General features: G+C 38.0%; 1 protein-coding gene across 1 annotated transcript in view; it reads right to left on the bottom strand.

The window, feature by feature from the left end:
• Nucleotides 1-7551, bottom strand: part of LOC149179182 (uncharacterized) — a 34022-nt gene extending 26471 nt beyond the window's left edge. The window contains exons 1-2 of the mRNA XM_089420555.1: nucleotides 7335-7551; nucleotides 7088-7213 (exon numbers count right to left, since the gene is read on the bottom strand). Of these exons, the coding sequence (XP_089276681.1) occupies nucleotides 7088-7157 (70 nt within the window). The 5' untranslated portion in view covers nucleotides 7158-7213; nucleotides 7335-7551. The remainder of the gene's footprint in view (nucleotides 1-7087; nucleotides 7214-7334) is intronic.
• Between the last annotated feature and the right edge of the window lie 5755 nt (nucleotides 7552-13306).

Here is a 13306-nt window from a genome sequence, read left to right as displayed (position 1 = left end):
CCTATTGTTCCTTTGATTGCCATTTCCCTTGAAGTTGTTGTTATGGTTGTCATCATCTCTTGGAGTATCCTTCTTGTGAGGACACTCTCTAGCAAAGTGGCCAAACTTGTTACAATTGAAGCATCTTCCTTTTCTTCCTTCTTTGAATCCCGACTTGAACCCTTGACCTTGATTTCTTGGACCAGCGTTGTTCTTCCTTTTAGAATGAGCAGAGAAGGCGATAGGGTTGTTTCCATTTGAGGGCTTGTCTCTTTCCATCATCCTTATTTCTTCTTGAGTGCATCTAGCTAATAATTCATCAAATCCCGGAATCCTGTCATTGTTGAGGATGGTAGTGTTGAACACATCCCATTCTCTTGTAAGGCTTCCAAGTGTGATAAGAGTGAGCTCCCTGTCACCAATGACTTCTCTAATAGATAGAAGATCATTCTTGATCTCGGTAATCCTCATGAAGTAGGATTGGATGGATTCTCCTCTATCCATGTCTTTCAACTTGTTCTTGATTTACTTTGAACATCCCAACCAGCTTGTCATAGATCTCCTTAGATGTTTCCAAATCAGAAATATATGAAACCAAAGGCTTGTGAATAGAATCAACAATAATTTTCTTAGCTTTAACTTCATCGTTCTTGTACTTTGTTTGTGTAGCTACGGATGCATTTGAAGGAGGCTCCACTATTCTTCCTTTGACATAGTCCATGGCATCATTTTCTTCCAATGTCAAATCTAGAGACATCTTCCATGCATGATAATCGGATTTGTCCTTAAGCTTGTCCTCGGATTTGAAGTAGGATGTAGTCGTCATTGGGACTAGTTCCAAGTCCTTGTCCAACAATCTTTTCATCACTCTTGTTTGGGCTTTGTCTTCACCTGAGCTCCGATACAATGTTAATTTTAGATAACAATGGTATGTTCTATGCTTTAACACAATTTACTTCAATGTTCCTTATCAGCCCAATGACAATTTCCAATTATATCCAGTAGCATTCACATTAATTTAAACACATTGACAGTAAATGCAGATAGAACATAAAAACATGTTCCGAATACAAGCCAAGACAAGGACACAAGATGTGGCAGATGCCAAGGAAAAACCCCAATGTGGGGAAACCCTTTGATCAAATCTTCTTATTATTCTTCAATAGTTCAGCAGATAGAGAGAGTACAAATATCAAATTAACTTGCCCAAAACAGTCCTATCAAATCAACAGTCAACAACAGTTAAATTCAGCCTTCCAAGAGGGTCAAAGTCAACCCAAAACAGTTCGATCAAACTAATCAAAGGAGAGAGAACACAGTTGTAAATTCTGCAATCAAATCTGAAGTCAAACCAGTCAAACTGTGCCAATCACCTCGATTTTTGTGCCAATGAGTGCAGCCCTCAAAAATCGAAATTTTGCCCAAGAAAACACAGTGAACGTTGGTCAAAGGCACCCTGGTCAACGCTATCTTATTTTCCTGGAATTCGGCTAGCAAACAAACCCAGAAATTCGTCCTCATTTCACACGTGCGAAGTAGAGAAGGTTGTCTCCAAGCTATACGAACCGATCAAGAGAGGAGAGAGAGAGAGATATGTGATGAGATGAGTGATGAGAGTGGTCACTCCTATTTATATGCTTCGATGAGGGTGAGGAGACACATTTGTTGGGCTTATGAGCCTACATTTGACTGAGGCCGACGTTGACAATTTGTGCATGAGAGAGAATAAATTCAAAATCTCATTCCTGCTTGTCAGAATGAGATGATCTTTATATCAAAATTGGACCTTTCGAAAAGAGGGATCCAATGTAATAATCATCTCCATCATATGAGTTGTCCTAAGGTGGAATTTGACCCTAGTTGCCAATTTTAACAAAAGGTCTACAATTGCTATGTTGACTTTCGAAAAGCATTTGACACAGTTCCAAGGGAGGCATTATTCCAAAGGCTCCAAAACATTAGCATATTCAAGACCCTTTTGGCAACCATTATGATATTGTACGAGTACCATAGGGGTAAAACAGGGATGCCCCCTTTCATTGACCCTCTTCTAGATCTATATTAACGAGTTGGATTCTTTCCTACATGAAAAATTGTCTTCTAGATCTATATGAGTTAGATTCTTTCCTACATTCATAATCAGGAGGGGTATGGTTGTCTTCTACACTAGGTGTTCATTTCGCTCATTTTTTGTCAACAACTTGCTCTTGTTGGCTTCCACCCCTGAGGACCTACAAAGACATATCGACACACTATCTAGATTTTGTGACCTTCAATAGTTAACAGTCAACCTAAGTAAACCCAAGGTTTCGGTCTTCAATGCATTGAACAAATTTGCTACAGACTTACATTTCTACTAAAGTGTAGAGAATGATATCACTATGGCTTACACCTACCTGGGGGTATAGTTCACATGGCCTCATTTTGGTATTCAATAGGCTCTCCAACCTCAAATTAGTAAAGGATATGGTTCCCTCACCCTCATTGAGAGACAATGTTTCCAGAGCATGTTTAGGACATCTCATCTAAAGACTAAATTTGTTGTTTTAGGACATCTCATCTAAACTTCACCTCATGCAAGCAATTATTAGACCCACAGTTGCTTATGGCTCAGAAGTCTAGGGAGCGAGCTTGTTACAAACATATGGGCCAGCTTGGAGAGAGTCCAAACCCTACCTCTCAGATGCATCATCTGTTGTAAGCAAACAATTCCACAGCCCATTATTCAGGCAGAGTTCAATGTCACCCATTTTGCCTCGAGCTTACTTTCCATTTGGTTTTTCTTTCCTTCATAAAGTCAGATCTTTCAAAGACTCTACCACCATTAGGGAGAGGTACCCTTATCTTACTCTTTGCTCCTTAGAGGTTCTTGCCTTAAATCCTCCCCTCCCCCCACCTAAGACGGGCTTGAGGTTGGTTCTCAGGGGCATCTCAACTTCTCCAATCACTAACTATCTCCCCATAGCACCTTCCCCATTCAAATTCTCCTTAACATGTTGAGCCATCTCTTACCAACTCAACAGGCAGTAAACCAAGCCATAAGAGAGGACATCTACAAATTGTACATTCAAGTCACTTGGACCTCAGCTCCAACAAGCTTGGGCCCGAAGATGTCCTACCTAAAGAACTTATTGAACCCACAAGACAATATCATACTCTACCCCCTTACAAACATAGATACTGGATGCTCTTGCTCAAGATCCCATTAAAATTTGGGACAGTTCCAAGTTGTTTCTCGTATACTCCAGATAGAGATAGACCACCATATAACACAATCAAATAGGATCTGCCAAATGTGCCACCTGCAACAGCTAGAAAAAGAGATGCACCTAAGTTTAGGTACCCCCTATACTATGAGATTAGACAATGTTATCACCACCTAAATAAAGATCCAAGAGGTATCCTCTCTACCATTTTTAGGTACCAAAACCACCAATGCTTAGCCCTCTTCATCCGAGAGATTTTCAACCATAGATCTCAATGTCTACATATCATGCCCCGCCTTGGGATGACCAAGACAATCATCTCATACTTTCAAAGTTATCCATCAGATCAAGATCGTAAGCAACGAGCTGAAGTTCAAGGTGCAAAAGGCAATAGAAGGATTAGATCTCATGTCTCTTCTCATCACCCCCCTCTAGGGGATCGATGAATACCTTCAAGACCAATGCAACGACGCACTAGAGGTACCAGCTCCAAACAATCCAGAGCAAGGTGCCTCCATCTCATCCAATTACCGCCCAATTCCATAGGAGCAACCAAAGATCTATTTAAAGTTTCTTTCTTTCGACCTTGAATGCTAGGAATATCCCTTGCTCCTACATCCCCCCCAAGATCATACAATCAAACCCACCATTAGTTCTTAGGGGCTTTGATATCAAGCCAATGCCCATTTCACCTCCCTTGCCATTAGCCACCGGACTCAAGAGCCCTTGACATCTTTATCTTCATCGCCAAATCTTCCTATCTCACTCATTCTTTCTTGGCACACTATTGATTATTTTTTATCGCACCACAGTATTTTATTTGCATGTCACAACAACACTACCACTTGTTTTCTTTCCTTCTTTATGTTATTTTTCAGCATTTGCTAGGCACTGCACTTGCACTCCCACATTGAATTCAAACTAAATATACTTTTCTTCAGTCCATTAACCTACTTTTGTGGTTATTTGTTGGGCACTAATAAAATTATCTTATCTTATTTTATCTTATCTAATCTAATCTAGTAATACTTATCTTATCTACTCTTGTTGCAATTATGTCATCATTTGAGTGATTTTACAGACCCATCTTCTTGCTAGCTATCCAATTGAATGATTTTCTCTCCCAAGAGTAGAAGCTAAACTCTGTGCTTATCTCAATCTACAATGACCACAATGAGGGAGTCTTTGCATTCATCAAACTTCTTCATTTGCAATGGCCATAGTTTGGTATAGGTCTCAAGGTTCCTCTCCATATCTACCACCCTCTGGTCAAACATCTAAAGCTTCTCTTTTATGCATTTGTTCTCTTCTCAAAACTCAGCATTGTTGGCCTTTAAGTCTTCCAACCTTTCTTAGTTTTCTTTACCCATGCTGAGAGGACTACAATATTCTCTTTAAAGTTCTAGCAACTGTATCACAGTCGAGGATGCAACTACTCTAATACCTTATCTCTGCCAAAGAAAGGACTTATAACCCACTCACTTCACCAACACGGGTCTTTTGTGGAATTTACTTTTCATCTTATTCTTCTACCCTATACAAGGATTTTTTTTTCTCTTCTGTTCTTTTGATGGTTGTAAGACCTGCTCTCAATGTAACTTCTCCAAATTGATTCGTTGGCTCCTTTCCTACATAATCTGCACACAGGAAGCCAGATAACAATGCTATGGAAAACAATTCTTTAGTTGTAAGAATTTCTCCTTTTACCAATCAGTTCAACAATGAAGGAGCCCACTCTGCTTTTCGATCGCTAGCAAGGAAATAGACTTTTCTCTTTGCAACATACTAGTCCAACACTCACTTATGAATCGGTAAACAAGGCATGAATGTGAGAACATGTATTACTTTTTTTGCAGGCAGTTAACTACATTTTATACGTTTGTTACCTCTATACCTTCTGAAAGAGTTGCAGGATTGACTTCATAGTTTAAATTCTCATCTCAGAATAGATACTACAAAGACTGCACATAGGACAATTGCCTCCATGATGGTTGAAATTCAAAATCGCCTCAAACATTTTCCCTTATTTTCGCACAGAAGAGGGTAGATTAATTTAACAACAAATTATTGCTTGCCAATGGCAATCATCAAATATTGCATCTATCAATCCGATGGCTATGGATTCAACTTCCCCTAACAGAAATATATGTTTTTCTTGCATGAAAAAATTATATCTGACGCAACACCAAGAGAAAACAAAACAATCCGTTGAACCCTCTACCTGTAAAAGTATAATCTACTATAGTCGAAATATAATGCACAAAATAAGGATTAGAATAAAACTGTGCATGCAACCTCAACACCTTAACCTCGAGGCTAATAACCCAACAATAACCTTCACAAGACGATCAATAAAAAAATTGCTTCTGCTCAATCTCCTTCAGAATGGATCTTTACTTATGTGCATCACATTGATAAGAATGTCTTACATGTGTCCACCTTGACAAGAAAACTAGTCAAATCAATATCACGCATGAAACGAGAATCCATGGTTTTCTCAACTCAAATGTTCGAATGGATTACAAGCAGCAAATAACAATTCTCTCAATGATTTTCAGGCAATAAGATTCTCCAAGCAATGTGATAAGTCAACCACCAATACAATGAAACGACCTAGCAGCAATTCAGCCATGCAAAACAGAAGTCCGCCCAGGTAAGTGAATTGAGTAGCCCAGGTAATACGAAATCGATCAACAACGCGTTGAGCCACCCAGGTAAGTGAAATTTGTTGAGCCACCCAGGTAAGTGAAATTAGAATCTGTGGAGAAGAAAAGGCCCAGTAAACAAGAATGACTCTGTAAGACAGTCGTGCAGCCTCCAAGGAACAAAAATAATGCCCAATGGCCTGCGAGCGATGAATTGCTGATGGAGAGTCAAATTTCAAGTGATTCTCAAGCAGAATCGAATGCTGCTGGAGAATCTCTAGTTGGGAATGGATTCTAATGCAATTAGTATAAACACACAAACAACAACTAAATGCAAAGCACTACTTCCGATAACTCCCACATACACTTTAACATGGCACAAAAAATCAAACACACCGTAAACACAAGTTTTATCCTTGCAACCCAATTAGGAAAACTAACTTTGAATAGAGCCTCAGTTCTTATTTCAGTGATCTCTGGTACCCAGTGCTTGGCTCTCTATGCATCTTCCTCTTTTGGCTAGAGAAAAAAGCTATTTGAAAGCGAAAACAATAAAAGAAATGGAAGAAACAGGGAGAGTTGAGGTAAGTGGAAGGCCAGCTATCATGACCTTTTATTTCCCATTTCACAGCTTTCTCATATTCTATTTTTCTTATTTCATTTAATTCTCTTTTTATTCCTCTCTTTTTCTTTTGTTTTATTCAATTTTTACATTTACATTGCTTTCCTGGCTTTCATAATTTGCTACCAAGTCTTACAACCATTCACCGGTTCAGATCCATTTAAGATCATCACTGTAAACAGATTGATTAGCAACCCAAAATGTTTAATCCAGAATGCAATTTGATTCAGACCTCATCCCTAAACCCGTCTTACCAGTTTCAACAATTCCATTTGAGTCTAGTCAAACTTGACTGTTAGAAGAGCCAAAAGCAAAAAAAATATGTTAAAATGTACAGAATCTCAAAAGCAAAAAAATTATGTTCAAATGTACAGAATCCCAAAAGCAAAAAAATTATGTTAAAATGGACCACTATGGAGAGCCACAAAAAACTTTAACTGTATTAGTAATCTATGTTAAAATGGCCCACTGTGAAGGGCCAATTGGATGATGTGGCAACAGTATTAAGGCCACCATTTTGGCCTTGCTGATCCAAAATAAAATTGTAATCAGTTTTGCAAAATTATCACTACGTAGGTTTTATTTTTTAAATGTAATTAAAGAGAAAACCAACGCAATTGAAGCCATAATAATACCGCAATTCGAGTCGGTTAGCCACTCGTATAAAGACTTGTCATCCCTAAATAAAGCCCTGGGCTGCGCCATTTTCGCCCTTAAAGCAGAGGATCCACCCCTTGAGCAAACGAGCCAACAGGGTCAATCTGGCACAAAAGATAATAGAAAATATGCAGATGAGAATAACTCGGAATGCAAGAAAAGGGTTTTCTAATAAATTGAAAATCTTGTGCACTTGACCCCAAAAATCACGAAATGAACGCTTACCAATAGTAGAACTCTCGGGAAAACCAGAATCGGTAGAGAATTTAAACAACGAGCGGAGATTATACAAAACTTAACAGAGGCCAGGACAGGGACGTCGAGCAATTTACAGATCGTGGAAAGACCAAATGGCAGTGTAATAAGAAAAAAATATATAGTGGAGGCAAGTGAAGGAAATGAATGAGAGAACGGTAATGATTCGAACAAAATACGAAACTTGGAGGAAATGATTATTAAATAATCTGTCATTGCAATATGTACGCCAATTACTTGTGAGATAGATTTTACCCACTTCAGCAACGTATTTACGTCATTAATGGCAATTCACTTTAGTAAGTTGTGTGGATTTGTGGCAATAGTAAGTTGTGTGGATTTGTGGCAAAGCATGGGCATGATAGGGAATGAAATTCGGGTAAATATGATGATATGAGGGTGGTGTAGGGGAATTATTAGGGAATCAAATTCAAAACCTCAGCGTGAATTAAGTTTTTATAGCCACATTGAAGGCAAATGTGATGATATGAGGGCACGGTGAGGGAATTATTGGGAATCAAATTCAATACCTCACTTTGAATTAAGTTTTTATAATCACATTGAAGGTAAGTATCCTAATATGAAAGTGGGATAATGGTATTATTGAGAAAAAATAATGTAAAATAGAAAGATATATATAGAAAGTGAGGTAAGGGAATTATTAAGAAATCAAAATCAAAATTTATTTTGAATTAAGTTTTTATAACCACAATAAAGGTTATAAAGCTTCCTCAATGAGGCTAAAGCTCTTTAAATAAGGCTAAAGCTCCCTAAATGAGTTTGGGCTCTTGTACCAGGGGCAATGACCCAACTATACCAAGTTGTTGCCTATGTTGTTGCACTCTACTGCCACTCCTTCTATCATTATTTGTTGCCATTGCTTTTGTCCATGTTGCCTCTTTGCTAATACTATCACTACTTCTAATGTATTACCTGCTCTTACTAGTGCTACTTCATTGTTACTCATGTTACCACTTCACCATTGTTGTTGTTGTTGTTGTCGACTGTCAATCATGCAACCACTGTTGTTATTATTGCCACATCAAATGTCATTGTCATATAGTTACTACCAAGTCAAATATTTTTGTCAAGTCATGTTGTTCCATGGGATCACTACCATATCATAGTTATTGCCATACGAAGAGTCATTGTCAAGGGTAATTGCTATACACCATATGTCATTTTCATAGATCCCTATCACATATGAAGATCACTTTCACACATCAAGAGCACGGTCATATACATTCGCACAATCACAAGTTCATACAATCTTGTTTAATGCCACAGTCACAGCATTATTGTTAAGAGATATAGCATCATTGTCAAAGGTTACTGTCAAGTTCACTATATATCAAAGGTTACTGTCATATCAAGGTTCACTATCATGTACCAGGGACATTATCATGAAGATTAACGACATTGTCATGTAGATCAAGAGCATTGTAGCACCATCACTCTGAACTCCTCTACTAGCTAGCCAATCTAAATTATGAAATAAGAATTGTGCTCAACCCTAGCTACATCCTTGACACTCAATCTTCATTTTGTTGATGACTTTACTTTAAGTATCAAACATAGTTAGACCTGGAAATGATTGTTAAGATTGTTGAAGTTTTTGCTTTGTAGATGAGACCTTCCTTCAGAAATATAGTTGTCAATATGATGCCTTTCACCGTATATTAAAACCCTCATTAAAATTGTTACACTGACCTGGAATGAGCTTGGATATGTGGTTAAAGTATCTTTAGTACTTCTCTTGAGGTTATTGCACTTTAGACTTCAACAATCAAGAGTTTGTCTTTAGATTCTCTTCTTTTATTTGTTTTACTTCTCAAGTTTTCTACAAGAGAAGAATGTAAATTTTTGTGTAATAGATGGCAGATCAACAATCTTTAGGACGGATTCATGATATGTTTATAATGGTACTCAAATCATCCTATGTTTAGGGCTTAAAACATAGACTAGACCTTGCAAACATACAACTCGTGGTTCAAAAATGATTCCTTCAAATTTTGTCCTCTCAGGTTACACTGTCAAGAAACAAACTTGGACTTATGCATATACACATCAGCTTCAAGTGTTCATTTTAGGCTTAGGGCTTTTATTTGCAAGATGAAATTGTTGTCAATTCTAGGCTACTATAGAAACATTGTTGCTACAAATTGTGGCAAACAAATTCTTTATTGTAGGTTGCATAGACCCGTGTTTACTTATGACACCAATGATTGGTGCACAGAAGTACTTATGTAGTTTATTGTGATGGCTCCACGAACTAAGATCTCAAGTCTGCAATATCCCAAACAAATACTATTGAAGAGACATTGATTTGCAATAGGCATTGTTGCTCCAAGTCTTCAAGTCACAGGCCATAAGTGTAGAAATTACACAGGTTTGAATTCTTCAGAAGGATGGGTTTCTTCCAAGTCTTATCTCCAATAGTTGTTGGGTTGAATCAATCACAAGATTTTCATAGAATTTTGCCCAAACAACTAGACCATATCACAAAAAAAATGCACAGAAAGCACTAATATGTGTGCCTAGAGAATAGTGCAAAAGACCTCCAGTGAATCCCATAATCATAGTCTAGAGAATATAAGTCATAACCCTAGACATAATTTTTTTCAACCCAGAAAATGTAAACCATAAACATTAGAACTTTGATTACTACACTTGGTCATTGCCTGAGAATGATAAGGCTCACAAGAAATTGAGCATTCGCTTGATAATTCGTTCTTTGTCCAGATCACAATTTTACCCTAAGAGGGCTAAGAAAACTAGTTCCAAGAAGCATTGGTCATGTAACCTAAGTTCTCACACATCACATATGTTCCAGGTCTTATTTCAAGATGGGGTTCTCATCATTGGGTGCAGAGACAACGTATAAGCAAGGACATGAATTAGGGTTGATTTCTTTACACAGATCGAGCCTCACGTAAGCCTACAAAGGAGATTTTTTGGGCAGCGATAATAGATCCAACAAAATCACAGAAGATACAGTGCAATAGGAGCTAGTCGTAGAAAATGGAGGTTTCAGAATGCATTGCTCCAAATTTGTGTCATATCCAGATCGACCTACAAAAATACAAAAGGAACCAGCGAATCCAAAACCAGAAGAAAAGTATTCCAGAGAACCTTGCAAATATCCTTCTCGTCACTCCTCTAGACCACAGGTAAGAATAAGATATTTCATACAAAATATCTTCACTTTCTTAATCCACTTAAGGATGTAAACGCCTTTTATTTATATAGATTTGATGATCATCTTAGGAGAGTTAACCGACTAACTTTTGGAGGGAAGAACCCTTTTTAAAAATTTAAAGTTTCAACTAAAAATTCCCACAAAAATTGGACCGCAAATTAATTTGGGTTGAGTTGATTTAGGGCCATAAATTAATCATTTAAAACAATATTTCCTTGGACCACTCCTTCAACAGATATTGTGTTTCCACATCATCAATGTGTTGAGGCTTTCAATCCTTTTATGCCACATCAATTAACCAACCACATCATCACACCTTTGGGGTTTTGGACCACTAGTTGGGTGCACGATCTTTGAATGAACATATCTCTCAAACCATGAAGGCCCGTGTGACACTCCACATATCAACAGAATCAACGTGACAAGGAGAATCTAATGGCGATCGTCTCCAAAGAAAAATTAGTGAACTTCAAAAATCTCAAAATGTGGGGTTTGCTCATCCTCCAAGGAAACCAAACCTTGGAGCTAGGGTTTCCTCACTACATCATCTCATTCATGCATATCAATATATTGAGGACATCAATGACAATATCCTGCACCCTCTTGACATCATGCACTCACTTTGACATCAATGACAACATACTCAACAATCTCCCCCTTTCTCAATGATGTTAACATATCGATAATCTCCTAGCGTGTTGCATGAGTTCTCCTTGACTTCATGCTTCTTCTCTTTGTTTCTTTCCAGATCCCCTCCGCCCGCCTTTGAAATCAATGGAAAAGGGTGTTTGATGTGTCCTTGATGATATCTCCATTTGATATAGCTCCCCTTGACAATATGCTTACTTGTTGCATCATCTCGACAGGCTCCCCATGACTATGTGCTTTCTTTTTGCATCATATCTTCATTGCACCAACACGATCTGGAAGCGAAATTCATTGTGAAACATGATTTCACTTCCAGGCCGTGTTTGTCTTATCTTGTTGCCTAGTGAATGCTTTTCTTTCCTAGTTTTCTGAAGTTCGTGTTAAGTTGCTTCTACAATATCATGCAAAATGGACAAAGTTATGACATCAGCAGCACTCAACATCTGGTCTGAACAAAGGAGCAAATGTGTTGCAACTTCTGTTGTCATAAGCATATGGGATTTTGTCTTGTCTTCCAGAAAATTTTCCTTTAGGGCTTTGATAAAACCCTCTATTGTTACTCTTGCTATATCCCCTGCAATCTCCAACTTTATGTCCAAAGTTAGAACATGCATAGCAATAACCATAAAATGTGCCTACATACCTGGGTGTATAGGGTGATGTTCTTCTAAAAGTGTATCTCTTTATAGAATATCCAAGGCTTTGTTGCTCTCCACTTCTAACTACTCTTCTATGACTTAGCATTTTGAATGCATCATCTTAACTTCTTGAGGCATTTGTCTTCCATCTTTCGTTGTTGGTTGATTTGTGCAAAACTTTGACTTTGGGATTCTCTTCATTTTTGGCATGAGGCTTCTTTTCTTCTTAGACATGTGGCTTCTCTTCATCTTTGGTATGAGGCTTATCTTCATGAGGGTTCTCTCCATCTACGTCGTTTGACATATATTCATCTTTGGACTCTTCATCCTTGCAACATGAGGACTCACCAACATATTCAAGACTTGTCTTTATAAGTGGCGATCTTTGGCAATTGAGAATGTCATAAAAGACCTATGAGCTCCTCAGTTTTTTATTCAGCTTGTATACTTCTACTATCAAGGTAATGATTTATTGTTCATGTTTCATGCAATCCTCTTCCTTCTGCTTCAACTGACTTCTCAAGACTTCCACAATCCTTTTGGCTTCTTCAAGTTCCCTCTTCAAGGAGGTGATTTTCTTGCTACGTTTTTTTATCCTACTTGTTCCATTTATCTGGCTTTTCCTTTTCCTTGAGCTGGCTTGTCAAAGTGTTGTCCATATTGTTTGCTTCTTGCAACATGTTTTTGAGGTGATCCACTTCCTTCTTTGCTTCATCAACTTCACGATCCTTTTATGGTGTTTATTGTTTCTTAATTTGATCTCGAAGTTGGATTATTTCAACTATGTACCATCTCCAGTTTCCATAATGCTTTGTATTCTTCTTCTTCAATTGTTCATGTTCTAAACTAAGATTATTATATAAAATCCTATTAAAATCCTTGTCTCGTTCCACTTTTTGAAGTCTGTCTTTGAGGGAATTGGCACCTTTGTGACCACCCCCTCCCACATTTACCCAAATTCACAAGCTTTCTAGGGTAAACATGAGATGAATGTCACTATGACCTGACCCAACTTCCTAGTTTCAATTAAGGAAGTGGGACCTATAAATGAGACTTACTAAATTTCCTCAGGAACCACAAATCACTCAGAGGTTGAATAACCACCCGAGGTGACCAATCCTTGAGATGGAACCCAATTCTCTGACCTAGATCTATAATTTCACCCTTGAAACTACCTGCATGCAGTTGTGAGCCTCCAACCGCACTCACGAGCCTTGCTCCATGCGGTTATGACCTCACATCTCTAGTCTTATGCCTGTAGTCTCGAGATATGAGCCATTTTTTAGGCTAGTCTCCAGACCACTTCCCAGAACTTCCTGTAACTTTCCAGAATCATATTTCTCATAAATACAATGTTAATCATTCAAACTTGAAGCCAAAACTTGATCTAGACATGCCTAATCCACATCAGAAATTTCGTCAAACATACAGTAAACTTGTGAGCTACAGGTCATGAA

This window comes from Pinus tabuliformis, chromosome 4_1, assembly GCF_031772625.1.
Source record: "Pinus tabuliformis cultivar Carrire ecotype Pingquan chromosome 4_1, CPIR1, whole genome shotgun sequence".
Lineage (NCBI taxonomy): Eukaryota > Viridiplantae > Streptophyta > Pinopsida > Pinales > Pinaceae > Pinus > Pinus tabuliformis.
The sequence above is the reverse complement of the archived record's forward strand: the minus strand, read 5'-3'. Positions and strand labels throughout refer to the sequence as shown.